The sequence below is a fragment of the Alosa alosa genome, chromosome 3 (genome assembly GCF_017589495.1).
Source record: "Alosa alosa isolate M-15738 ecotype Scorff River chromosome 3, AALO_Geno_1.1, whole genome shotgun sequence".
Classification (NCBI taxonomy): Eukaryota; Metazoa; Chordata; class Actinopteri; order Clupeiformes; family Clupeidae; genus Alosa; species Alosa alosa.
Window position 1 is genome coordinate 18,120,057 of NC_063191.1, and position 26,557 is coordinate 18,146,613.

Sequence of the window (26,557 nt, forward strand, 5' to 3'; positions counted from 1 at the left end):
CGTGCTTTTGTAGCCATCCTGAACGAACTGCTTCAGAGGGAGAACCGTGTCCTCCACTTCTGGACGCTTAAGAAGCGGCGCCTGGACCAGTGTCAGCAGTACGTGGTGTTTGAGCGCAGCACGAAGCAGGTGAGCGGGCCAGAGTAGTGTCCGGTCTCCAAACCTCACGGACTGAAAAATCTGACCCCAGAGTCCAGCCAGGCTCATTCCTGGGTTTCGTTTTCCCTGTGTGCTCTCTCAGTGTCATTTATGAAAAGCAGCCCTGACATGCAGCTTTCGTTTGTGGATAAGATGTAGATGAATAAGCAAAGGGGCCACTTGTCTCTTGATCTCCTCCAGGCTCTCGACTGGATCCAGGAAACAGGCGAGTACTTCTTGTCCACCCACACCTCCCCCGGAGAGAATGCGGAGAAGACGCAGGCGCTGCTTAAGGAATATGAGGAATTCCGCGTCTCTGCCAAGGTAACGGAGCCGAAGGTCGCCTGCTACTGTTTGGAAGCCTCGGGGTGTTACCTCCTCCCAGGGGCACACACGCACGCACACACACACACACACACACACACACACACACACACACACACACACACACACACACACACACACACACACACCTGTGATGGATATCAGTGTGGTGCGGCCGGTGACGCATCGGCCCGCAGTAACCGCTCCATGAGCTCATCCATTAAAGTGGCCCAGTCAGCAGGCCAAGGTTAGAGATCAGACCTGTGGGGGCTAGAGATGATTAAAACACACACACACACACACTCCCTCTCTCTCTCTTCTCTTCTCTCTCGCTTTCTCTCTTTCTCTTATCTTCTCTCTCACTCTCCTTCTCGCTCTCTCTCACACACACACACACTTATACACACTCTCTCTCTCTCACACACACACACACACACACACACACACACACACACACACACACACACACACACACACACACATTCATTCACACACACATACACATACACACACACACACACACACACACACTGTACATACACACAGACACAGTCACATGTACACACACATACAAACATATTACCCAGCGTCTGCCCATAAACACTCTTTTAAATTATGGTCTGCCGCAGCAAACCAAGGACAAGGTGAAGCTACTAATCCAGCTGGCGGACAGCTTCGTGGAGAAGGGCCACGTGCACGTGACCGAGCTGAAGAAGTGGGTGACCACGGTGGACAAGCGCTACCGCGACTTCTCCCTCCGCGTCGGGAAGTACCGCTGCAGCCTGGAGGAGGCACTCGGCATCAACGCAGAGGTCTGCGCACGCACGTTGATACCCACATAAACTTACACACACAAGCTCAAAAACAAACACATGTAGACACACTCACATTCATAAACACGTACACACTTAGATGTCCTAGGCATTGTGCCTGAAGGTTTGGAAATAGATGATTATACTGACTACAATGGCTTCGAAAGGCACTTAATGACAAATTCAGGCAGACATTTTCCTTGGTTTAGGCCCTGTATAAACACCTTGTAATAATGTACAGAGGTGAATGCCAAATGGAAACCCTTCATAAATCTAGATGTGTTAAAACACTGTCTTTTCTCCTGCTGCGACTAAAAGGACATTTCCCAGCCCTGTGTCATTAAGCTCATTAAGCCAGAGGACACTTTTATGCATACTTAAGTAATGCCAATATGGCCCCTGAATCTATGGGAGATTGGCTCCCACCCTCAGAAACCTCCTTCACAGTTCATAGGACTGGGGCTCTCCCCTGCGGTCACCTTCGCCGGCAGCCAACACTTTAACTCTCCCTCAGAGACTCTATCTATCTCTCTCTCCCCCCCTCTCTCTCTCTCTCACTGAACCAATTACTGCTCAGTTCCCCCAGTAACAAACTTTAATCGAACCCCAAGGCTGTTACAGTGCTCAGCTGGGACAAGGGGGGCAGTGACCCTATAGTAATAGTGACAAAACCACCAGCTAAATGCGGTCAACCTTGTCATTGCACAGAGGCGGAAAGCATTGATTTCTTTCTAGAGGGATAAAGAAAGGTGTAGTTGGTAGCTGTCGTAGTCATAATGCTGACACCGCTGGGGTTTCTGAGGACAAGGGGAAGGTGTTTTTTTCTGAAGTCTGATACATGTGGGCCACTCTGTAGGATAACAAGGACTTGGAGTTGGACATTATCCCTGCCAGCCTGACGGACAAGGAGGAGGTCAAACTGCGCGACCCCAACCATGAGGTCAACGAGGAAAAGAGGAAATCTGCCCGCAAGAAAGAGTGAGCAAAGACAGCCCCTACTGACCTCGAGTTTGTTGGCATGTGTTAGGCATGGATGGAATAGGCCTCCTTTTAACTTCCCTCTCCTCTGCAGGTTCATTATGGCGGAGCTGCTTCAAACGGAAAAGGCCTACGTCAGGGATTTGCACGAATGTTTAGAAGTAAGACACAGCCTCCATTTGATCACTTTGCTAAAAAAAAATGCAGCAGCGTAAAAGCTGATAAATTGGCTCTCGACCGATAAAGCACTTCCGCACTTGAGACCAGCATTTTCTCGACAGCGTTTTGTAATGCAAGCCCGATCCCTATTAAGATGAAACTTGATTAAGGTCTTGGTTGAGGATGTGAGTGAAGCTGGAAGTTAAGCTGGGCATCCTCTTGTTCCTTTGTAGACGTACCACTGGGAGATGACGAGTGGAGTGGAGGAGACCCCACCAGGAATCGTCAACAAGGAGCACATCATCTTTGGGAATATTCAGGAAATCTATGATTTCCATAACAAGTACGGCCACCGCTGCCTTGTCGTGCTTATTTAAATGAATAACAGGGTTATCTAACGAGGGCTTTTGTGTGTGGTTTGAATGTGATGTGTGCACAATTACATATTTAATCATTGTGTCGTCTTGCATAAAACAAAGAATACATTAGGCAGATTTGGGTATCATTCTTTCAGCCCGGCATGTAAATCCATGTAAATGCCTCTGTGATCATGTCTGTCGTGTGATGTGTTAATCGGCCCCGCCTGTGATTAGAGCTCATTTGCATTCTGCCGTGTTGTGATTGGCTCTGTGCAGCGTTTTCCTTAAAGAGCTGGTGAACTACGAGCAGCTGCCGGAGGACGTGGGCCATTGTTTTGTCACATGGGTAAGAGACACCGCTGAAGGGGATGTGGGAGCGGTCCTCTCAGCACATAGAAAAACAGCACTGGTGTTTCTCTAATGCAGCTGTAGTAGCAAATTATAATGAACATCTAGGGTTAAAATAAAGGTTTATAAATGCATGACTGAAGAAATATGTCATTGTATGTTAAATTAAGTTGATGAAATAGATAACATTTACTCATTTTAGTGGTTACATTATGTGCATTAGTATATTTTTTAGCATTTTTTTGAATCTGTCAGAAATGTTTTAGATTGAATAGCTATGCTGTCAGGAGGCTGTTTGTGTATGTAAAGCACAGATGTTGAATCCCTGAATGGAAAATCACTCCGCTCTGTTTTCCAGGCTGACAAATTCAATATGTATGTCAGTTACTGTAAAAATAAACCAGACTCAAGTCAACTCATCCTGGAACATGCTGGAAGCTTTTTTGACGTAAGTAAATCAAAAACATTGTACTTCCTATCCAATCTGTCTGTTACCTGGTTTGACTTAATAATGATGAGATGATGTCTGTAAAATATGTCTCTCTGTGCATGATTTTCTTTTCTTTTTAAAGTTCTGTCTCTTAGCCTGTAGATGGCGCTAATAATCTGATAAACTTGGCAGTGAAACTTCTCTGCAGCACTCAGTACTCTGACACACTTCTTCTCTCTCAAAGACAAACGCTTATGATCACTATCAGTGTAACGTCATCCAAAAGCCTAAGCTAAGTAGGCCAGGCTGTGTGTCAGTGTAAACATGCCGCGAGCCCCCTCTCACACCTCACCGTGTCCCGCTGCCGTTTGCAGGAGATCCAGCAGAGGCACGGATTGGCCAACTCCATCTCCTCCTACCTTATCAAGCCCGTGCAGCGGATCACAAAGTACCAGCTCCTCCTGAAGGTATACCCACACTCAGACCGGAGCCTGCTGATTAGCCTCCTCTCCTGAGAGGCTCCCACCACATCAAAGCATTCTCTCTCTCTTTCTCTCTTTCTCTCTAACAAACTCTTCCTCTCTCTTTTCCTCTAACACACTCTTCCTCTCTCTGTCTTTCTCTCTTCCTCTCACTCTTCTTGCTTTTCTCTCCCAGCCCTAAATGGTGTTGTTTACACATGTTTTTTTCCGGCACCTTCTTCCATGCTAATGAGTTCCCATCAGATGCTCACCCTTCCGTTCACACACACACACACACACACACAGGCGCTTGCCTCATTACTGCCCCGTCCACTGCGTCCAACCTCCAGAGACGTAAACTTCCTGAGAGCCGGGCCGGGCTCAGCCTAGCAAGTCATCTCCCAACCCCATCTCTCCTTCCCTGCGTAGGGCACGAGGAGTTACGCAGCAATCCTTTCCTCTCCCAGCGTTCATGTGGGAGCTGTCCTACATAATGACGCTCCTGCCAAGCGGATGCATGACGCTGCATTGAACCAGACAGAAATGTGCAAAGCCCTCAGATATAGAGGAGACATATTGCAAAGTGCAAAAGCTCAGTATGTCTTAACACTTAAAAGATAGAAACACTCTAGACAGGGATGATACTGATCTATGATCCGTAACCATTTACCTCTACCCTTTTCCCTTTTTCTCTCTCTCTCTCTCTCTCTCTCTCTTTCTATCCCTGTATCTCTCTATCTATCTATCTATCTATCTATCTATCTATTTGTCTGTTTCTCTGTATCTTGTAGGAGCTGCTCTCCTGTTGTGAGGAGGGTAAGGGTGAGATTAAGGATGGTCTGGAGGTGATGTTGAGCGTTCCAAAGAGGGCTAACGATGCCATGCATGTCAGCATGCTGGAAGGTACGTACAACGTGATAAGTATACCCAACTCAAGCTGTTAGCTCAATCACCTCAATCAATACCTCTCCTCTCGACACCAGGAGAAATCCACATGCTGTAATCCATTGAAATGGCTGCTTGTCATGCGCGTTGTCCACCCCTGCTGTCTCCTCAGGTTTCGATGAGAACCTGGACGTCCAAGGCGAGCTCATCCTTCAGGACACCTTCCAGGTGTGGGACCCCAAGTCGCTGATCCGCAAGGGCCGCGATCGCCACCTCTTTCTCTTCGAGATCTCCCTGGTGTTCAGCAAGGAGATCAAGGACTCGGCGGGGCGCACCAAGTACCTCTACAAGAACAAACTGCTGGTGCGTGCGTGGGGGGGGCTGTGTGTGCGTATGGAGGCCATCCAGTGATTCTCCCTTTGAGGCATGCGTGGGACCTGTGGGTGGACTACATATCTTCTGCTCTTTTGTTTTATTTCTGTCCAGCGTCATGGTCTTTTTTTTTTTTTTTTTTTTTTTTTTTTTGCAAAAAATGCCCAGCGTGTCTAGGAACATATGTCCCTTATGCCGGGAAGTGTTGCCATAACCTCTGGGTTTCTGGAGAAGTGACCTGGGTGTTACTATACACCAACTGGCTGTAGCCTGATGAATAGCGTTAAAATTAAAAAACGTGAAGCTGCAAACTGCATAATCACGTGGGGTGGCTGTGAGAGCACGGGGGGGTGGGGGCTGCTGGGAGTGGTGGGGGATGTTTGTGCTTGTAGCACAGGGGGTGGAGGCCATCCAGTGATTCTCCCTTTGATCTGCGGCCAGCTGTATCTCTCCGCCTGGGACCTGAACCCTTCACACTCTCTCTTGTCTTCTTTTTCTTCTCTCCTCCTCTACTTCTCTTGTCTTCTGTGGTTAGGTTCTCTACATCTCTTTTCTGAACTCTTCTGCTCTTTGTTTTATCCACACTTTCCCTCATCATGGTGCATTATTAATTTATGCATGAGTGTTTGAGATTGGGCTCCCTCCAAAATACCCCATTAGACTCAATCTCAATCCGTAGGTACTAATGTAGCATGTAAGGGTTGATATAGGAATACACATAGATATGTATATATATCTCTGGATGTACATTTGTAGTAATGCTATGAATATTTTGTTTCACTTTCATGTGGTTAATTCATAAACAGAGATATTTTGGATATATTCTTTTGTTATGTATGCTAAGCGTATTTGTGTGTTCACATGTGTGTATGTATGTAAGCTGGTTAGTGTAGTGTATCAGCCCAGCGTGCTCCCTGTGTTTAGTGTGTGGGTAGTGATTGGGTGTTGAGACTGTGCTGTGTGGAGCTGGGCATATGGAGTGGATTAAGGCCGGTCTTCATGCATTAATTATGAATAAATCTGCACGCGGCCGAGAGCAGCTGCTTGGCTCATGTGACGGCTGTCCTGGAAAGATGCTCCGCCAGAGGAGAGGGGGTGAACCGGAGAACACCAAGGACACCTCCATATCTAATTAGGCGATACTGCCTGATGCTCTGTCTTCCACCCCACACACAATATCGGGCTTTGAAGATCTGCCCTGAAATGATTCTGAAAGATAATCGATGGGTTTGTGGAGATGAAAGGCCTAAAGAGTTTGCTTCCAAACTTTCCAGAGGTATAAGTATAAGTATATATACTTTTTTTGATCCCGTGAGGGAAATTTGGTCTCTGCATTTAACCCAATCAGTGAATTAGTGAAACACAAACAGCACACAGTGAACACACAGGTGAAGCACACACTAATCCCGGCTATGTGAGCTGCCTGCTACAATGGCGGCTACGGGGAGCAGTGAGGGGTTAGGTGCCTTGCTCAAGGGCACTTCAGCCGCAGCCCACTGGTCGGGGCTCGAACCGGCAACCCTCCGGTTACAAGTCCAGAGTGCTAACCAGTGGGCCACGGCTGCCCCAAAAGAGGTGATGAGGAGGAGGCAGTGGTTGAGTTGGAGGAGGTGGTGGTAGTGGTGGTGGTGGTGGAGTTGGAGGAGGTTGTGGAGGAGGTGGGAGTTTTGAAAGCTGATCCTCTCTGTGCTCCTCTGTTGACAGACCTCTGAGCTGGGTGTGACGGAGCACATTGAGGGGGACCCCTGCAAGTTTGCCCTGTGGGCTGGACGAACTCCGTCGTCCGACAACAAGACCGTCCTCAAGGTAACGCGACTCGTTTTTAAAATTATTTTTCCAGTCCTTGAGAAAACTGTGCGTCAGCATGTGTCCCTGCGGTGAAGCTGCTGACTACATTTCCTATAAGCAAAAAAACACCCGACATGTAGGAGTGTAAAATGGGCAGTTTCATTTCCTGACATGCATTGACCTCATTCACAGGCGTCCAGCATCGAGGCCAAGCAGGAGTGGATCAAGAACATTCGGGAGGTGATCCAGGAGAGGACGGTTCACCTGAAGGGGGCGCTCAAGGAGCCCCTCCACATGCCCAAGACGCCTGCCAAGCCCCGCAACAACAGCAAGAGGTGCGCTTGGGCAAGCACTCGTGGGGCTGCAGATTAAGGAGAACACACAGGGGGAGCAGTCTTGATTGGCCAGTCAGGCTTCCTGAGGAGCATGTGTTATGACAGACGCAGAAATACCCACACTAATGAAGTTAATCTTAATGTCTGGCCTTTAAACTGGGACATGATTAAGGAAATAACCAATCACCAACCAAATCAACCATCTACAATAAGCATACAATACAATTCCAGTCCTCCACATTAGTGTCCTACAGATATACTGTGTTGCTAAAGCCATAAAATTGTAGGATATTCTAAGTATACTACATCTAATCAACAATATCCATCCTTCAAATCTTGAGATGAGAAAAGGAGAGCTGTAAACGTTGGCAGCGCTCAGCGGAGTGGAAAGTGGATCACACCACAGGACTCCCCCTGCCTGCCTGGAGTACAGGGCTTGTTTTGAATCACCGCTAACTAAGTCACGTCCACAGTAGAGTGCTGCCTCTTAAACTGCAAAGTTTACACTCAGTCAAACTCCTGCTTCTTAAAAACACTAACCACTACACTACACTACACTACACTAAAAACGTAGGCAGTTGATTGTGAACCGTATATTTTGAATTTCAAATATTTAGCCGTGATCTTACCATGGACTGGGTTGTTATTTTGTCTCAACCTTGGCCAGTAGAGAACGTTATCTGACATGATGATGTGTATCTAAAACCCTCGTGTGTGTGGTATGTGTTGTCACAGGGACGGAGGAGATGATGACAGCCAGGGTGATGGCAGCAGTCAGCCGGACACCATTTCCATCGCCTCCAGGACCTCACAGAACACTATGGACAGCGACAAGGTAGGAGAGCTGGGTTCTAATGAACCTCGCCCCGCTTCATCTAGACATAGAATGAAAATGTCAATATTTATATATTAATAAACAGTTTGTTTATTAATTGTTTCTTTTAGCTGTGGGTTCTTGCATAAGATATGGCACACACATACACATGTTTGTCTTATCAAAGTAAACTACTTTAGTGGGTTTTCCTCAGGTCTAATTGTTAATTAGAGGCTCCACCTCTGCTAGTCATGTGATTGATGATTGACAGGTGCCACAAGCAGGGTTTCCCAGCCCTGCTCATTGTTTTCAGCAGGGGTTCTACCTCTGCTCTGTAACAGCAGCTGCCCTCTGAAATGGACTCCTGAGTTTAGAGCTGGCGATGAGAAAACTGAACGTAATGGCACCATGAAAAGTCTGTTCAAGTTGTGCGCTGGCATGTGCCCTCACAGGCACTATGAGCAGCCGTATCACATCACAGTAAGCTTTGTTTGTTTGTTTTATTTATTTAGATCCCCATTATCTTTTGCAAAGCAGCAGCTATTCTTCCTGGGGTCTATCATCAAGCCTCCGTTCTCCACTTCTGTTTTCTCATAAGGACGTATCTCGTAAATGCCTACTGGCCCTGTGATAGCTACACTTGTGGGGGGTTTGATGCGCCATGTGTTGGGCCTCTTATCTAAGGGACGGGTCCCTCCTGTAGTGAGGAAGAGAGCCTGGAAGCGTTGGGGCAGATGCCTCCCTCTGGTAGTGAGCTGTGCTGGCCGGCAGCCAGAGCAGCGGATCTTGGCGTGAGGTTCCGGCAGTTTCCACAGTCTCTCTCTCTTGCTCGGAGAGAGCCTCATAGAGAGAGGGGTCACTTGAGGTGAGGGGCCGCCGTGGCCTTTTTCTCGCTGTGCGGCCAGACGCCCACACGCTGCCCCGATGCTAAATGTCACCCTGGCTGCGCGCGCCCAGACCGAGCTGGCCAGAGAGTTTGACAGGGCCTAGTTAAGCTTGTGATGAATGGGGTGGAAGAGAGCAAGTGAGGGGAAGTGAGTCCATCCATCCATCCGTCCGTGTGTGTGTGTGTGTGTGTGTGTGTGTGTGTGTGTGTGTGTGTGTGTGCACGCACAGCCTGTGTGTGTGTTTCCTTGTTGCTTGCTGAGTAGAGACTGGATGTATGAACCCTTGTCTGTCCCTCCCTCTTGTCTCTCCTTGTCCTCTAGACACACAGAAGTGTTTCCACTGCCCCAACGTTTACAGCTCCCTGAAACCTCAACTTACCCTCCTCCTCCTCTTGTGAGTGTGTGTTTGTGCCTGTGCGTGAGGGTCATAATCAGAGAAACAATATTATTCCGTTGAGGAGTCCATGAGAAGAGTGGGAGGCGTGAGCAGCTTGTTTTCTCTGTGCTCTCCTCCTCAGCTCATGGATTTGATGTTCTCGCCTCATGCTGACACTCCTAGATCCTGCTGGGGGCTGAAAGCTGGCACATTTGTCACTGGGAACAAAGTGGTTTATTTATCCGCTTGGATTTGAAGTGGAGTGGGGGTGTTGGCCTCTATTTTATTTTGAGGATTGGTAGTGGATAGTTGGCATTTGGAGGCACAGAGGTAACAATTATCCTTCTGACGACAGCTTGTTAGAGTAATTACAGCGCATTGTGAATGAACCCAGTCTAGCTACAGCAGTCTCTGAAAAGCAAGGGCCCTGTACACAAGGCTATGTTTCTAAATCACATGTCTATCCAGAAACTACAGGCAAAAATTGTTTTAGGTGTCATTTAGCAGTTTGTTTTTTTAGCATTTTCCCCTTTTTTCACCCAAGCCACTTGTAGTTACTCCACCAGAACAGCTATGTCAATTGTTCCATATACGCACATGGCTGCTGTTTGTCTTGTAAAGGAGGGGGTTTTTTGGGACCTGGTTCCCCTTCCAAACCCTCCATGTGCCCACTCTGCGTCCAGGCTGACGTGCTGCCATGCCGCACCAAAGCAGGCAGCTCCAACCCCCTCAGCCTCAGACCAGACCTAGCCGTCTCTCTCTCTCCCCCTGTCTGTCTCCTGGCGCAACTGTCTTGCTCTGCGGGGCTTGTTCCACACCATAGCCCTGGTGGCACAGCAGCCAGGGGAGAGACACTTTTATGGGTGAACCTTTCCTGCCGGCTGCAGACGGCACCACCCCTTCTGTCTCCGCGGCCGCATTTCAGGAGAAAAACATGTTGAAAATCTTAAGCCGTATTAGAGCGTCATTGTCTGAGCAAAAATAGACAGGCGCTGTTTGATGCTATCTTCATGCATTGTGTGTGTGTGTGTGTGTGTGTGTGTGTGTGTGTGTGTGTGTTTGTTTGTTTCTACGTAGCCAGAGTGCAGTGCATGTCTTTATTGTAGAGAGAGCTTGCCTCGGCCACTCCACAGAGCACAAACATGTGCTGTTCATTCACCAAAGTTGTGACTGAGCCTTGGTTAGAGTAACCTCAGGAAATCAGATCCATTAGCCTGTTCACTCCGGCCCACTAGAATGAACCTTTTCTCTCGCAGCGTTGCCGCTCCATCCTGAAGTCACAAGATTGCCCTCGTGCTCATGGGTGAAGAGATGTGGCTTCTTTCCTCTCCCACCACCACACCCCCACCTTCAAACACACAAGCACACGTATTGTGTGTTTTGTCTCTAATTCTCTCTCTCTATCACTTTCTCTTTTTGATTCTTACTCTGTCTCTCCCTCCAAGGAGGGCTGGGCAGGGCTGGCCTTAGCTGCACTCTTTCTGTCTCTCCCCCTCTTTCTCTCTCTCTCTCTCTCAGCTCCACACTTTCACTGGCTCATGCGTACAGACACACAACACACACACACACACACACCACACATGCAGACTTGGGACTACAGGTGAAGGTCTCTCACAGGCAGATTGTGTGAAGTTGTCAGGTTTTATCCCACTTGCTGCTGCGCGCGTGTATGCCCACACACACACACACACACACACACACACACACACACACACACACACACACACACACACACACACACACACACACACATGTCCTCATGTGTTTAGCAGTTTGCTCCCTCAGCCAATTGGGAGCAGATTTTAGACCGCTCTAAGCGCACAGCGAGAAAGAGAGATAGAGAGAGAGAGAGATAGAGAGAGGGGGGAAAAGCCAAAAGAAGAGTCACCATGCCAAAGTGGATGAGCTTTAAACTTTTCAAAGGGAGCAGTCGCGTAAGTAAAGCAGATTAACTTTTCCTAACCTAACGGTTCCATAAAGACTGTGTGCTGACCACTCAAGGTGAGTGTTTTATATTCAGTGTCTGACGCTTTGTTTACCAGCTCGGTTTGGTCACGCTGAAAGGAAAGAAGGTGTCCAGACAGATGTTTTCTCAGGCACTTGGCTTGTCTGTGTCGCAGATTAATTTTTATGAGGCTGCAAGTCAGCATAACAAATGTGCTGCCTGATTTCTGCCTCTCTTGCCTACAGTTTAAGAGCAACTGTCTAGTTTTGGTATGATGAGATTTAATGAAGCATGTCTCAGTCAAAACACCATGACATGTTAAAAACACATGCTAATTTGTAAGTGCATTCTCATTCGAAAAAAAAACTTTTGAATCGTATATCTTTCTGTTGATCTGCAGTTATGCTTCCTATACTGTACATGCAGATTGAGTTGAATGTGTGCTATGGGCAGTCCAGCGCTAGTAGCATGTTTGTGGAGTTCCAGCTGAGAAGCAGATTAATGGTTAAACGTAGGGGTAAGGAGCCGGCACAGGAAACAGGCTATTATAGCCCTCCGAGAGAGATAATGCTGGAGAGAGTACACTCACCAAAAAACACATGCTAAACAGCCTCTGTTTCCTGCACACATACACACACACACACACACACACACACACACACACACTACTGCATCATCCTGATTTTTGCTTATAGTTGTTAGAGAGGATTTGTCCTAAAGTTTCTGAAATTGTTGTGGAGGTGCAGGAGAGGATCTAGTGGGCAGCCGAGCTGATGGTCTGTGTTTGGTTTGGCCTGCCGGGGCGCACAAAAATGAGGTCAACCAGTGGCATGTTTGCTCAAGGACTCTTATATTACCGTGCTCCAACGCCTCTCTTCCACAGCACTGTCATTATTTACTTAATGCTTTTTTTTCTCCCTACTGGCAATTTATTCATTTCAACTCAATTTTCTGAGTTGCCATAGCTTGATTGTACCATAGCTTTTGACCTTTATACCTGATCTAGATTATTGTTAGGATAGACACACTGCAGTGTGTACACAACACTGGACTGGTTAGCCCTGAGGGATCAGACCACAGGATTTGTCGCTGTGTTGTTTGATGTGGGCAGTGCCCATTCTGGAGGGGATATGAGGAGACATTCATCTTCAGGGGCTGGGAGTTGCATGGCAACATGGCCTTTCTGCCCTGCTCTGGGTGACCTGATACCGAGACGGGCAGATGGGGTAGAGGGGTTGTGTGTGTGTGTGTGTGTGTGTGTGTTTGTTTGTTGTCGGGCTGTTAGGGGTCTGAAGGGCTTTGGACCCATCTGCTGCTTTGGCTTATACCTGTCCACCACTGACATTTCAGAAACAAACCTGCGCAGGTGGAGAGGTGCAATCTAATTAAACTCTGGTTCGCTGCCTAAGCTGCATTCAAGATTATTTGGGAGGGGGAGGGGGGTGTATTTTGTTTTGCTCCTGGTGTTTGTTTCAGGAGGGCATGCAAGTTTTTTTTTTTTTTTTTCTGAACAAGCCTTTCAGTTTCACCTTTGAGCAGTGGGTCATCCGTGCCGAGTGATAAAAACCCTCACTGTGTGTGTCTGTGTCTGTGTCTGTGTGTGTGTGTGTGTGTGTGTGTGTGTGTGTCTGTGTCTGTGTGTCTCCATCTTCTGTCTCGGCCTATCATTAGACAGACAGCCTTACTCTTCATGTACACTGAGCCATGTCATATGCCCATTTCAAAAGAGCTTTGAAGAGACTCACACAATTTTGTGTCAGTGCTAATTGACTATTATAGGTCTCAATGTAGAGGAACCTTGAAATGACACTTCTAATTGTTACTTTGGTCCTATTTTAGAATTAAGTTTATAACAATTTAAATTCACTTAAAGGAGACTGCTGCATATAATTAAAATACGAAAGCCATGTTCCCTCTCTTTTCAAGTAGCTGTCTATGTCTATGTTCCATTTCCCATGTGGCAAACATTCCAACCAATTGAATTGAGATGAGACAGAAATAACTTTTTTCTTTAAAGCCCCCATGACTGAAACACTCTTTCTAGACGTCACGCCATGAGGTACTGGAAACATGGGCATTTTCCCCCACTCTTCTCTGGGCAATCATATTTTGGGGAGTGCCATTTAAATCCATAGTCGACTACGCACTCTCACTCTCTCATTTTTCTTTCATTTGTTCCACTATAGAGTGGAAACCGATTCCATCTCCAGTGTATTATTTCAGAAGCCTAGTGATTTGAGAGGAATGCCAGATTGGAGGCAGTTTGAGCTTGTTCTTGAGTTGTTCTGAGTCTTGTAGTTGTATGTTGTGGAACTGCTGTTGTAGAGTCAGAATTTAGATTTAGCTTTAGGCTCATCACTTGGACCTAAATGTTGTTCAAAAACACCCCCACCTCAATTTCCATACTGGCTGATTAGGGTGGGAAAGACTATGGTGTAACTCTGTTATTTTGAGCATGTCCTTTTGACTGCCATGTGGTGATCTTCCCTCATAATGGAATTGGACTCAGTTCCTCATATGCTAAGGGAAATGAGGGCACTCTGAATGTTTTTTCTTCTATTATTCACTGTGCATAAATTATGATCCAATTTCCAGGGGGGTCAGTATTTCATTTCAGAATTTAATTTTGTTACTGTAATTGGCAGGGTGCCATTGTGAAGCCTTAATTAAATCAACTTAATTCATCTGGCGCATTTATTAAATGCACTGCATTTTACATCCAGACTGCTCACTGTACAATCTGATCTTCTCTCTGTCTGTCACAAAGGGATGGTCCTTCCCCTTAAATACAATAAGACCAGGTTGTTGTTGTTGTTGTTGTTGTTGTTGTTGTTGTTGCTGTTGTTGTTGTTGTTGCTGTTGTTGTTGTTGTTGTTGTTGTTGTTGTTGTTGTTGTTGTTTGTGCTGTTATGGGGAAACATGAGTCTAATCGTGTGACTTGTTGTTCAGTGATGTCAGCAGTTGAGATGTGTGCACTTCCCATTAGCATGAAGAGAGAACACTTGTTAATTCACTTGTTTATTTGATCTGTGTGAGGTATTCACTTAATGGAGGAGAGTGTGTGCTTGCAGGCTTTCTCTTAGCACTGCACACGCCTGCTATCTGTCTTTCACTCTCCTTCACTCTCTTTCTCTCTGTCTTAGTTTTGTCTCTCGTTCTCTCTCTCTCTCTCTCTCTCTCTCTCTCTTTCCCTGGAGAGTAAACAGAGGTGATGTCATGTTGGAGTAGTAAGTGGAAGCAGGTGCTCAGGAAGGCGCTAGGCCGGCTGTCTGCACCGCCAGTGCTGATGGCTTCCACAGCTGGGTGCCTGAGGCCGACTGCACTGCACTGCTCTGCACACCTCTCGACTCAAGAGCTCTACCTCACACACAGGCTGTCATTAGCAGGGTCTGACGGGCCTCCTCTCAAATCTATCAAACTAGATGTGCGTGCCACCGTAAAGTAGACAGACAATTTCTGAGCGCATATCAATTTAATGAGATCAAACAGTCATGAAGTTATGTAATCAAGTGCACACATAAAGGAGGCAAGAGTCGACGTATGAATGACATATTACATTTAAGTGCACTAGTCGGTCAATAAATGGCAAGTTGGCAGAGGTCGCTGAAGAGAAAGTGCACATCCATTTGGTTTATTCACAGAATAACCAGGAATAGACTTCCGCAAAGCTCATTTCAAATCTCAAGGCCCGTTTCCTTGTGAAAGCTTGGACACATTCCTCATGACACATTACCTTTATATTCTGTGACTCTTATGGGAACTAAATGTTTCATTAATGTTTGTCTGAGGTCCAAAGTTAGTCCCTACCCTATAATGCCTGCCGGTACAGACACACAGAACGCTTTTCAGGGTGGTTTTGTTGCACAGCCTCCAATTTGTTCTTTGGAGAATATTGTCAACATTAATTATCTGTGGAAATGGTTGTATAATGAAGCCTCATGTTTGCACAGTGTGCGTATTGTTCGAAACAGAGCTTTAATGTAACGCGCCAGCTGTGCTTTCTGGAGGACAGAGCCAACACCCATTTGGTAAGACCAGGTTAGGAGGAGGAAAGGAGGAGAGAGAGAGATGGAGAGGAAAGGAGGAGAGAGAGAGAGATGGAGAGGAAAAGAGGAGAGAGAGAGAGAGGAGAGGAAAGGAGGAGAGAGAGAGATGGAGAGGAAAGGAAGAGAGAGAGATGGAGAGGAGAGGGGGTGGGGAGAGTGATGGCCCCCTCACCATATGATTCACAGAGCCCCGGGAGCTCGGTGGGTGGGCTAAGAGGACGAGCCGTAGGGGAGCATCGTACCTCACCCCGCTGACGGGTCAGCCAGGGTAAAGCCCAGACGGCTCAGCCATTCCTGTAATAGCTATTTAAAATGCTCTCTCTCCTAAAACTTTTGTCTCTTTGTCATTCTCCTACTCACAGTCCCGGTCACTGTCCTTCATGCCGATGCCTTGACTCTTAGGTATGAGCTACACCAGGCGCGTAACTGAAGCGTTCCGTTCGCGTTGCGTCTGCTGCAACAATTAGCTTCCATTATAATCAATGGAAGTAGCTACACCAGACGTGACAGTGGGGCGTACGTTCGAAAAAAATAGACCATTCATTTAAAATGGATATTACGCGTCGCGAACGGAACGCTTAAGTTACGCGCCTGGTGTAGCTCAGCCCTTACTGTGTATTTCTTCCTTTCCTTTCATCCTTTCATCCTTTCATCCACACTTCTCACACTTATCTCTCTTTTTTATCCCTCTTCCTAAGGCTTAAGATATTCTTTATTCCTCCGTCTTTCATAGCTTCCTGCTTGGGTTCATGCACACATGGAGCTGCTGGAAGGCTCGTTCTCCCCGTGCCGTGTAGGCCTCTGTCTTCGCCAAAGTTGCGGTCAGCAGGGGGGAAACAGTGTGGAGCTGATTTGTAACTGTAATTGTAGAGGGAAGGGAGGATGGCTCACGGTCCAATAGGGACTTCACCTGAATGACCACAACTTGCCTTGATCCTCTCACTGTTTGGAAAGCCATTTGTCTCTCTTTATGTGGTGTCACACTCTCTGGGATGGCCATGAGATCAAAACTTTTGTAAACAATTAACATTTTATTAATTAAACTGCACCAGTGAAATATGCTATAAAATCACGACTGGGGCGACACTTACATGTAGCCTCAATTTGTTTTTTTACACTGTAAAGCCACATAGATTCCCCTTAAAGCAGGTTGTCCCTGTCAGCTTGTTTTGTATTTTTTCCTATTTTTAATTTGATTTCATTCTTGTACAGGAAAGGATTCACAGTAACAATGCAGTTACAGTTAATTGGGCCTTGAAAACAGCAGGTTACAGCAGGTTCCTGTTCTGCACTGCACAAAACAGACACGTTACAGATCATACTGTATCAACAAAGCAGTCAAGACAAGACATAGTTAGAGGACGTCAAACAGGAATTAAGACAACACAACAGCTACAAGCCACACAGACAGCTACAATACTTGGACCTTCAAAGAGGAGAGGATTTGAGCGGTGTGTTTTTGACCAGTCTGACCAGTTATGGAAAATAAGTCAATGGCTACAGGTGTAACTGTCACAGAGAAGGTGTTTGTATGCATTTCATTTTTTGAAATGTGTGATAGATGGTAGGGTTCTGATGTGATAGGAGAGCTCTGTCCAGATATTGGTGTATGAAGAAAGGATCTCTGACTATAGCTGTTTTTGTAGGCAAGTGTTGGAAGAAGTACTTGTGTGACTGATCTAGCTCCAGACGTGTGTTATGTGCTGGATCAAGAGTAGTAAGAATTGATGAGGGGCTACTATGTTGAATCTGAACAAAGCATGTAATAAGCATGGCTGTTTGTGTAGTCCTGAAAACTCATGGCATTTGAATGTGTGAGTGCAGTACAGTGCCGAGTCCAATTTGGAAGATTATTGTGGATCTTGTAGACTCTGTTGTGGAGTCTGGCTATTTCTTTGATATTTTCCTTTGTGGTAAGACACCAGATTGGGAGACAGAGTAGGATATTGTTGAGAGGTACAGTAGGTACTGTAGGTTCCTGAGACAGAAAGTGACAGATATGTTCTGATCTGATCTATTCAAACATACAATTTCTGATTGAGTTTGTTAGGAAGTGCTGTCTATAAGTGAGGTGAGAATCAAGGAGCACGCCAAGATATTTGTATCACTTGATCACTTGATCAAGTGTTTGAAAAAGAATTGTGAGACTGTAGTGGAGTCATGCATTAGGGCCTTATTTCCTAATTGCCTAAATCACAAGCAGGCTGAGCAACAGGGAGGGTTTTTGGCTTCATCAAATGTTCTGTGGTGTTAGTCATATGTTTCCCGTAGTCATCTCGATACACAGTTCACATGAACTCTGTTGTAACTCATGCCCACAGCCAAATCACAGATGTGAGGATATTGTTTACTAAGTCCACTCTCTCTCATGCCATATTGCCTAAATAATAATTATTGTCTGTATTATATTGCAGTATTTCTTACTCTTAGTTACACACAAAATGTTACATATTATACAATATCTAATACCAAAAATGTCAGTTATATCTTGCAAACACACCATATCTAATGGGAAGTGGAGAAGGGACCTTGCCTCTGTCTAAGGCCACTCATCTGTGTAGAATATTATGTTGATTATGAAATTTAGAATGCTTTGTTCTGTAAAAAACTTAACCACTTGGAAAGTTGGTCTCTTTCATTTGGATGTAATGGCATATCATTTCACTTTTCAGACAATGATGACATGACATTTCTCTCTCTCTCTCTCTCTCTCCTGTCCAGCTGTCTGGAGGCTGCGAGCTGACCGTGGTCCTGCAGGACTTTGCAGCAGGCTGCACGAGCGAGCTGAGCATCCAGACGGGCCAGACGGTGGAGTTGCTGGAGCGACCGAGCGACCGGCCGGGCTGGTGCCTGGTGCGCACCACTGACCGCACCCCCCCGCAGGAGGGCTTGGTGCCCAGCAGCGTTCTGTGCATCTCCCACTCACGTAGCAGCGTTGAGATGGAGTGCTTCTTCCCCGCTGGCAAAGGTAAGAGCCACAGGTCACCTTTCGTGCCCTTGTTTCACAGCGATTTGTCCGAGTTCAAAAAATGGATACCAGACACCTGAAATGGAAATCAATTCAGCCAAAGCCAAGTCTTACACAGTCTCGCTCACTATAATCGGCAGTTTTTTACACCTAAGATGGTTTTGATGTTATTTGTCTGTAACACCGTCAAAAAGTTCCAAGGGACAATATTGTGCTGAAATGATGTTTTCAAAGGTCATGTGATTTTCATTTGGAATTAATAAACTTATGGTAATAACAATAAAGGCTGTAGGTGTTTTTAAGTCTCATAGCAGGTTGGGAGACCTATTGTTTATGTGGCACAGAAAAGATGTTTCACTGGTAGCCTATAGGGGGCAGCAGCATTCATCCAAACTACCCCAGAGAGTCTGACAAGCATGACGGAGAGGAGCTCTGCACTCTTGAAAAGCTCTTGACATTTCGCAGGCTCTCCGGCGTGCAGCGAGAGGAGGTCAGAAGCTCTGTGGTTTTGCCCGAGTGTGCGCAAGAGGCCTGGCTTGTTCCGACTGCCCACTCTTGGTAATGGCAGGAGACACTCCACTCTTCACCACAAGCACTCAGGATCACTGATGAATCCCTTATGGACTCCCCCCTCTGCTTCTGATTATACTGCGCCACCTATTTTATTAGAATCAGGGATTATGTGTTATTAGTAATAAATTCATTTCACAATATCATTATGTCTTCATCGATATCCATTTTTAACCCAAATTACTGAGAAGCTAATTTGATGTCCTCGTTGTGGATATATTAACTTATCAGTGAGTTACTCTACTTACTGGATGACATGGCTCATATACTGTATATGAGCCTTTTCTTGGGTCAGTTCAACGCCTTTATTCAGTCTGGTGTCCGAGATTGTGTCTGTTTGGTGGGGCTAAGGGTCACTAGTGCTCAGCAGGGTGAAGGGCTGAGCGATAGGCCATGTGGTGAAATCTCTGGCAATTGTGTGAAATCTCGGTGCGTCTGACCCCTTTGCTGTTGTCCAAGGGAATTTCCTCTACTTCCCACATCCTCTGTGTTTGGGTTTGAAACATCATCCCCTATTTTGTGCCATCTTTAGAGACAAAACCAATGGTTTGTCTTTCGAAAGAAATATGGTGTCAATTAGAAATCTCTGAGAAATGTTCCTCATGTTCAACGAGACGTCATGGTTATCAAGAAGTTTTCGGGAAACATTTTCTGAAAAACATTTCTGAAAAAAAAAAAAAACGAATAGACTTCTTTTCACATGAATGTAAGTTAGGCTCATAGGAATGTGCGTATTTGCAATTCATTTACCTGATGTCTCTGGATTGCTGGCTTTTCTAACGAAAAATAAAGCCAAAATAAAGCCTTTCTGCCGTCTCTAATGAGTACTCTACTCACTAATTAAGATGACACCTGCTTTCTTTACCGAAAAAAGACTCTCCCTGTTCTCAATCAAGGTTCATCAGTAGAAATGAGTGAGAGTTCCCAGTTAAAAGAGACCATATCCCAGACAGTATCTCAGACAGTGTTTCACTTGTGTTTTTTTTGTGCATGACTGAAATGCTTTGCGTTTGTGTGCATTCATTTGCTTACCTCTGGGTATTCTCCACGCATAGCCTCTTTGAAGGGAGTGAACGCGGTCTTTCCGTGGTAGAATGCAAAACATGGCTGGGCTCTATTTCTGGAGTGGTTCAATATGGAAATAGAAGTAATACATACCGTTCATATTTTTGCCAGCAGTTGTACCAAGGTATTTGCAATGCAATGATATCAGCAGGTTAGAAATGCACAGAATAAGTCTGTTACATATTCTGCTGGTCCTGGACAAAAAAACTTTTTTTCAATGGAAACTTTCTTTGAAGTTTTCTTATCTAAGACAAGGCTTAACACATTATGATCATCAGGCCCATAAAGCTTAGACTTCTATCTACACAAAAGCACTCTTTTTGAGAGTTAAGGTTTTTGCACTTAGTGAGTTTGTGAAATTAACATTGTAATGGTTCTGGAGACACATGAATTATATATGTAAAACATGTCTGTCTCTAGGTTAGCAGTTGTTCAAAACCTATACATTGCATAGCATTGTCACCAGTCCCATCCCTGCATTGTCAACAGCATTGAAATAAAAAAACAATCATAAAACTTGATCTTCTGATTGTATACGAGTTGAGTACATGCTGATCTTCTGATTGTATATGAGTTGAGTATATGTTGATCTTCTGATTGTATACGAGTTGAGTATATGTTGATCTTCTGATTGTATACGAGTTGAGTATATGTTGATCTTCTGATTATATAGGAGTTGAGTATATATACGAGTTAAGTATATGTTGATCGTTTGATTGTACACAAGTTGAGTATATGTTGATCGGAGTAAGAACATGGGGCCATTCTCATGCTGTGTCTTCTCGGGCTTATTGCGCCACATTGGTGTGGACTGGAAACAAGGGCACTGCTGTCTGCGCGGGTCCACTGCCTTGTCCCGGACACTGCTGGGATTCTCCGAGCACTGTTCCCCTCCTTGGATTCTGACCACTCCACACAAGAGGGACTTCTATGTAACTTGAAGAAGGAATAGAAGTCTCTTACAAGCTTTGTTTGATGATGTGATTTTTATCTTGCCTGCAAACAGACGTTGCCTCAGAACAGTCTAACTGCATCCTTTAGATAACTGCTTTATCTGCTCTAAGTAAAGGGGAAGTATTCCAGCTGCAGGTAATGCTATTGGAATTTGACAGGTGCACAGGTGGAGTTTCGACAGGTGCACAATCAAGTTAGACCTCGGTGAGAGGAATGTGTCAAGTCACAAGATTCCTCTGTAGATAGTGAGGTTGAGTTAAGCTGTGCAGAGTTGTTTATCAACTCTCTTCGCTGCACTTGCAGATCTTTAAGTCTCAGCCATATGGGATGATGGTGACTGAGTTGTCACATCAGCCAAATGTGTGCATTGGATCCTTCTAAGAGTGAGACACAGACGGTTCTGTGTTGTGACGCATATGTACTGCTCTCCTCCTACACAATGTGAGAGCTGTGTCTTAAGGTCAGTCAGCGGAGTTCAGTAGAGTGTGTGTGTGTGTGGGGTGTGTGTGGGGTGGGGTGGGGCATGACTCGCGCAAACTCTCATTCCCTCTCTCACTCCCTCTCTAACTCTTTCTCTTTGTCTTTTTCCCTCTCTGGCTCTCTCTATTTTTCTTCCCTCTCTCTTGTTTCACTTAAACTCTCCTCCTTTTCTCTAATCCGCTCAGTGTGAGCTGGAAGTTGTGTGTGTGTGTGTGTTGGATATTCCTCCCTTGCTCCTCCCCCTTTCGTTGAGTAGCACAGCCTGAACTTGGAGTAGTGTCTGGCTGCTCCAAGCCACAGTCATCCAGCCATTCATGACTTCTTCTGGGTGTGTGTGTATGTGCGTGTGTGTGAGTGGAGCGCCTCCACCTCCCGCGTCTCTCTCTCTCTCTGCCGTCGCGCTCTCCCCAACGCTGTTGTCTCTAGCTCCGCGACCACGACCATGAGCGGCTAACCGGCGACCAGGATGAAGAGCGGGAGGCACTTGCGTTCCTGCTGCGGTTGGATCGCTGCAAAGTGTTGCTGCTGCTGTTGCCATGTCGCAGGTGCGTGTGCTGCTGAACTTGCTCGACCGGCCACGCTGGGTCCCTCTGAACCTGGCAGGACTGTAGAGTGTAGAGCCGTGTGAGGAAGGAATGTGTTATCTTAACTTCTCGAGACAGCTTTCGCTTTTCTCCAGAGCTAAGTCTGAATGAGGATTCTGCTGTCTGACTTATCCCTCCTGTGCGAATGAATCTTGAGTCTCAAGTTTCCTGAGGCTCAATATATGATAATTCACCACTGTAACATGCATGAGTGTGTTTTGTGGTTTTAGTTGTCTCAGTGACAGATTACTACCTTAATCTTCAGTCGTCAGGGCACAGTGGATTTGATTCGGTTGCTGTGTTGTGCTTGCTCTGTTTATTTACACCTTTTGGCTCTCCAATAGGGCAGCTTTCCAAAATCACCAGTCTTAACTGCAAAATATGGGGCACAATGAAGCACTCTACATTTCAGCACTGAATGAATTATTTATTAGCCTATGGGCTATATTGTCGACACACATAAGTTGTCAGCTGTTATTGGTAATTGTAGTGTTTTTGTGTGTGTAATGTGTGTGTGTGTGTGTGTGTGTGTGTGTGTGTGTGTGTGTGTGTGTGTGTGTGTGTGTGTGTGTGTGTGTGTGTGTGTGTGTGCGCGCGTGTGCACCTTTTATCCCACTCTGTTTAGAGAGGCACATCAGAGATGGAGTACCTCGGAATCTCTGTGCGCTAATATGACCTAAAGTGCTCTTGTATTACCCATTAACACAGGAAGTAACTCTCTATGATGAGGGATAAATAGAGACCCACGGTCAAGAGCTCAGTCTACATCAACAGCCATTTTGTCGAAATATAACCTCTGCTGTTGACCGGTAGAGGATTGGACTGCCATATAGTCTGTGGTACAAAATCGCAGAAACCCCTCAAATTGAGCTATAGTCTTAGTTTAGCACAGTGTAAGTTCAGTATTACATGTGCTCAATAGCCTTGTTTACTGTCAAAAGCAGAACTACTGTATTACAATACTGCAGTCTTTGAAGACCAAATTAGTCACAAATCCGCTTTCATCTGCCGCATTATATCGCCCTCTTTGAAGATGACTCTTAGGGGAAGGTTTAGGGGGAGGTTGTTAAGAGATTGAGTGCAGAACTATTTTTCCCATTGCCCCAGAAATGTGATTCCTCATTCCAACTAGTGGAAAAGAATAGAATGTGTACAGTAGACATTTACTCATACTCTTGGTGTGTGTGTGTTTGTGTGTGTTTGTGTGTGTGTGTGTGTGTGTGTGTGTGTGTGTGTGTGTGTGTAAATGTCATCTTCAGTTATTAATGGAATGCTGCTTTGCGACATTGTCAGCCACTCTGACTTCCATTCATTGACTGACTGACTGACTGACTGACTGACTGACTGACTGACAGTTGCTATAGAACTGGCAGAGTCATGCTATGGTAATATATTGACGAAGACAGTCAACAGGTTCTAATTTCTGGACAAGATAAGAAAAGGACACTACTGGAAGTCTGACTCACTCTTCTACATTATCTATAACTCTTGTCATGAATCTGAGTTTCAGGAAATTAGCTACATATTATTTGTACACATGTATTACTGGTACAGTGGAAATTAAACCCATTAAAAATAAAGTGTACCCAGTTAAGAATATATACATCCTGGCTGACATTCAAATATGGCTCTTCTCCGTTTGGATGATCTGTTTTAGTTATTGGAAACTGACCCACTTTCACTCTTACTCTGACACAGACAAATGTAATATCACTGACATTATGTCTATGGTACTTTTGCACCACTTTGAGTAAGAGATCATGTGAAATCATTTAAAGATTCATTTCACTCTGCTGAATGCCCCTCTCAATAGTATGGATAATGGTTTATAATAATGGCCCTCTTTCAATGATGTCTTTGTTTGGTTGGCTATCACAAGTTTACTCAAAGCCAGAGTGACTGAATGCTTTCCAGCTAAGTGTGATGTTATCAGAAGCAAACTATCAATTACTGTCACAGTCGCTTTGAAGTATTCAGCCCACATCCAAATGACACATGGCAAGAACCTCCCTCCACAGTGGAGAGCTGGAACTGCCATAGACGTCTCCACTGCTTTGTGTACAAGTGCACTCATGTCAGTGAAACACTGACCAGGTGAACGGCCCAGTCTGCGCTGTTGGCTGTGGCGTGAGTTCAAGCTTCAGGACGGACAAAGCTTTCAAAGGCCAGATGAAGCCCTCCAGCCTCTATCATTGAGAGAGAGAGAGAGAGAGAGAGAGAGAGAGAGAGAGACTCCATTAGCTACAGGCGTGGAGCCCAGGTCTGCTCCTCGGCGAGGTTGCTAGGTCACTGGAGACCCTCAATAGAAACAGTCCCTGGCATTTTTACCACTATGCTACCGTAGTTGCAGAGACGCGCTTGAGTACATGTATGGAAGGCTGCTGTTGACTGAGAGGAGTGCGCTTCGTTGGCACAGTAGTTAGTTGAATTATGCTGGTTGATTGAGGGGTGCTATTAAGTCTGAGGGGCTCAAGGGATTTCAATCACGGTCACTTAATTGTTTTTCTCCTGACCAGCTGCCATATTGACATTTTTTTCCCCTGGTAAAATCCAAACACAATGATGTTGTGCCATAAACAGGACTGAGAACTGACTCTAGCTGAATTTGAACTTTGGACCTCTCAGTTTCACCTTTTTTTATTGCTTAGCTTCTGGTTCATTGTTCTGTGCAATGTACTGTAGCATCACTTGTTAAAACCACAGTATGGTTTTCTTAAGAAGTTCTTGCAACATATAGTTGACTGGTATCAACCTATGCTGGAATTTTACATAGGTTAACATTTCCCTATTCTTGTGTTGACTGAATGGAAAATTAGAAGTGCCAGTGTTGTTTTTACGGCAAACAGTCAGATGATGTGGGCCGAGGCCCTTTATGGAAAAGTATAAGTGCCAGTTTTGTTTTTTGGGCAGATGATGTGCCAAGCAGATTTTCATGCTCAGTCACTAGGAGGTGAGTAGCCTGACGGCACGCTGATGGATGAGAAACAGATCCCTCTCTCTGCCCCTGCATCCCTTGCTCGCCCCTGACTCATTAGTGCACTGAGGTGGGTAATGAGTGTGTTTTAACAGGAGTTAGTGCATGCGTTTGTCATGTGTGTACACAGGGCTAGCGCTGGCTAATGGCTGGCCAGACAAGGATGGGCACTCTTGTTTTTGTTTTTTTACTCTGCATAGATTGTGCTCTCTCTCTTTCTCTCTCTCTCTCTCTCTCTCTCTCTCTCTCTCACTCTCTCTCTCTCTCTCTCTCTCTCTCTCTCTCACACTGGCTCCTCTCCCTCCTCCCTCCCTCTCTCTCTCTCTCACTCACTCACTTACTCACACTCTCTCTCTCTCTCTCTCTCTCTCTCTCTCTCACACTGGCTGGTGCTGCCGTCAGCAGAGCACAGCGTTTACGCACCACCCTTCAAGAGCTGTTCAGGAGGCAGTCATGTGTGCCCGCCACAAAGGCAGGCCCCACTCAGCCAGCGCTGGAGAGTAGGGGTCATCATGGGACGCCCACACAGACAAAGACGAACGTTGAGAAAGAGAGAGAGATAAGGAAATAGCGAGAAAGAAAGAAAGAAAGAGAAAGAAAGAAAAAAGACTTGGTATAAATCTGGATAGAAATAAAGAGATTGAAAATCCGAAAGATAAAAAAGAAAAGAAGACAGACAAAGAAGGGGAAGAGAGTGGGAGTGGTGGAGATATGAAACCTGGGAGACCGGACCAGTGTGGAAGAGCAGAGACGAGTAAGAGAGGATGAAGTCTAGGAGTGAATTCTCAGAAGGAGACTGTCAGTAAGGGCCGGAAAACATTGGGCCGTTTGAATGGGCCAGGTCGCGCTCGTAAGTGGAGCACACGTGTCCCATAAAATGAGGGGGGGGGGGGGGGGGGCAACCGATAGAGGCTCCCAACAAAGGCCCATGGAGAAAACAGCCTGAAGCCGCGCATTCATACTATCAAAGGAGCGTTTCATCCGGTGATTACACGCATGACGAGGACCACAGGTCAATGTCAGCACAGCGGCAGCGACAGGCCCATGTTCCTTTAAGCCAGCACTTCACTCTGCTCCTCTCCCCCCCCACGCTCTGTTTACCAAACCCAGTGGCGGGAGGCCTCTCTGATAGCACTGTTGTGCTGATAGTGCTGTTGTGCTCATGTTTATAAATGTCTAACTGCTGGCCGTCCACATGATCTTGCACAAGGTCGCCTCCTTTTAATGATTCATCCGCAGCAGCGAAACTTCAGTGGAGGAGGACTGCCATTTGGTCAACAAGGGATCTGTCAGATAATTCTCCCAAAGACTTCCAACAAGTTATCTGCCTGCATTCATCATTTTAGATTCAGGCAGGAGAAATTGTTCATTGTCAAAATCTTTTTGAACATGGCAACCCTAAAACCTCTATATCCACCATCCACTAATTAATGTCGTCTTTCTAGTGCAATATGCAGATGTCTGTAGTCTATGTCTGGGGAGTGGGGAGGCTAAACGAACATTTA

General features: G+C 45.8%; 1 protein-coding gene across 1 annotated transcript in view; it reads left to right on the forward strand.

Moving 5' to 3' along the window:
- kalrna (kalirin RhoGEF kinase a) overlaps window positions 1-26,557 on the forward strand; it is a 148,391-nt gene that overhangs the window by 102,913 nt on the left and 18,921 nt on the right. Inside the window, 15 exon segments of the mRNA XM_048238600.1 lie at window positions 14-129; window positions 340-462; window positions 1,092-1,274; window positions 2,131-2,252; window positions 2,347-2,413; window positions 2,645-2,754; window positions 3,047-3,116; window positions 3,477-3,566; window positions 3,923-4,015; window positions 4,801-4,912; window positions 5,067-5,257; window positions 6,971-7,072; window positions 7,247-7,389; window positions 8,125-8,224; window positions 18,179-18,425. Of these exon segments, the coding sequence (XP_048094557.1) occupies window positions 14-129; window positions 340-462; window positions 1,092-1,274; window positions 2,131-2,252; window positions 2,347-2,413; window positions 2,645-2,754; window positions 3,047-3,116; window positions 3,477-3,566; window positions 3,923-4,015; window positions 4,801-4,912; window positions 5,067-5,257; window positions 6,971-7,072; window positions 7,247-7,389; window positions 8,125-8,224; window positions 18,179-18,425 (1,869 nt within the window).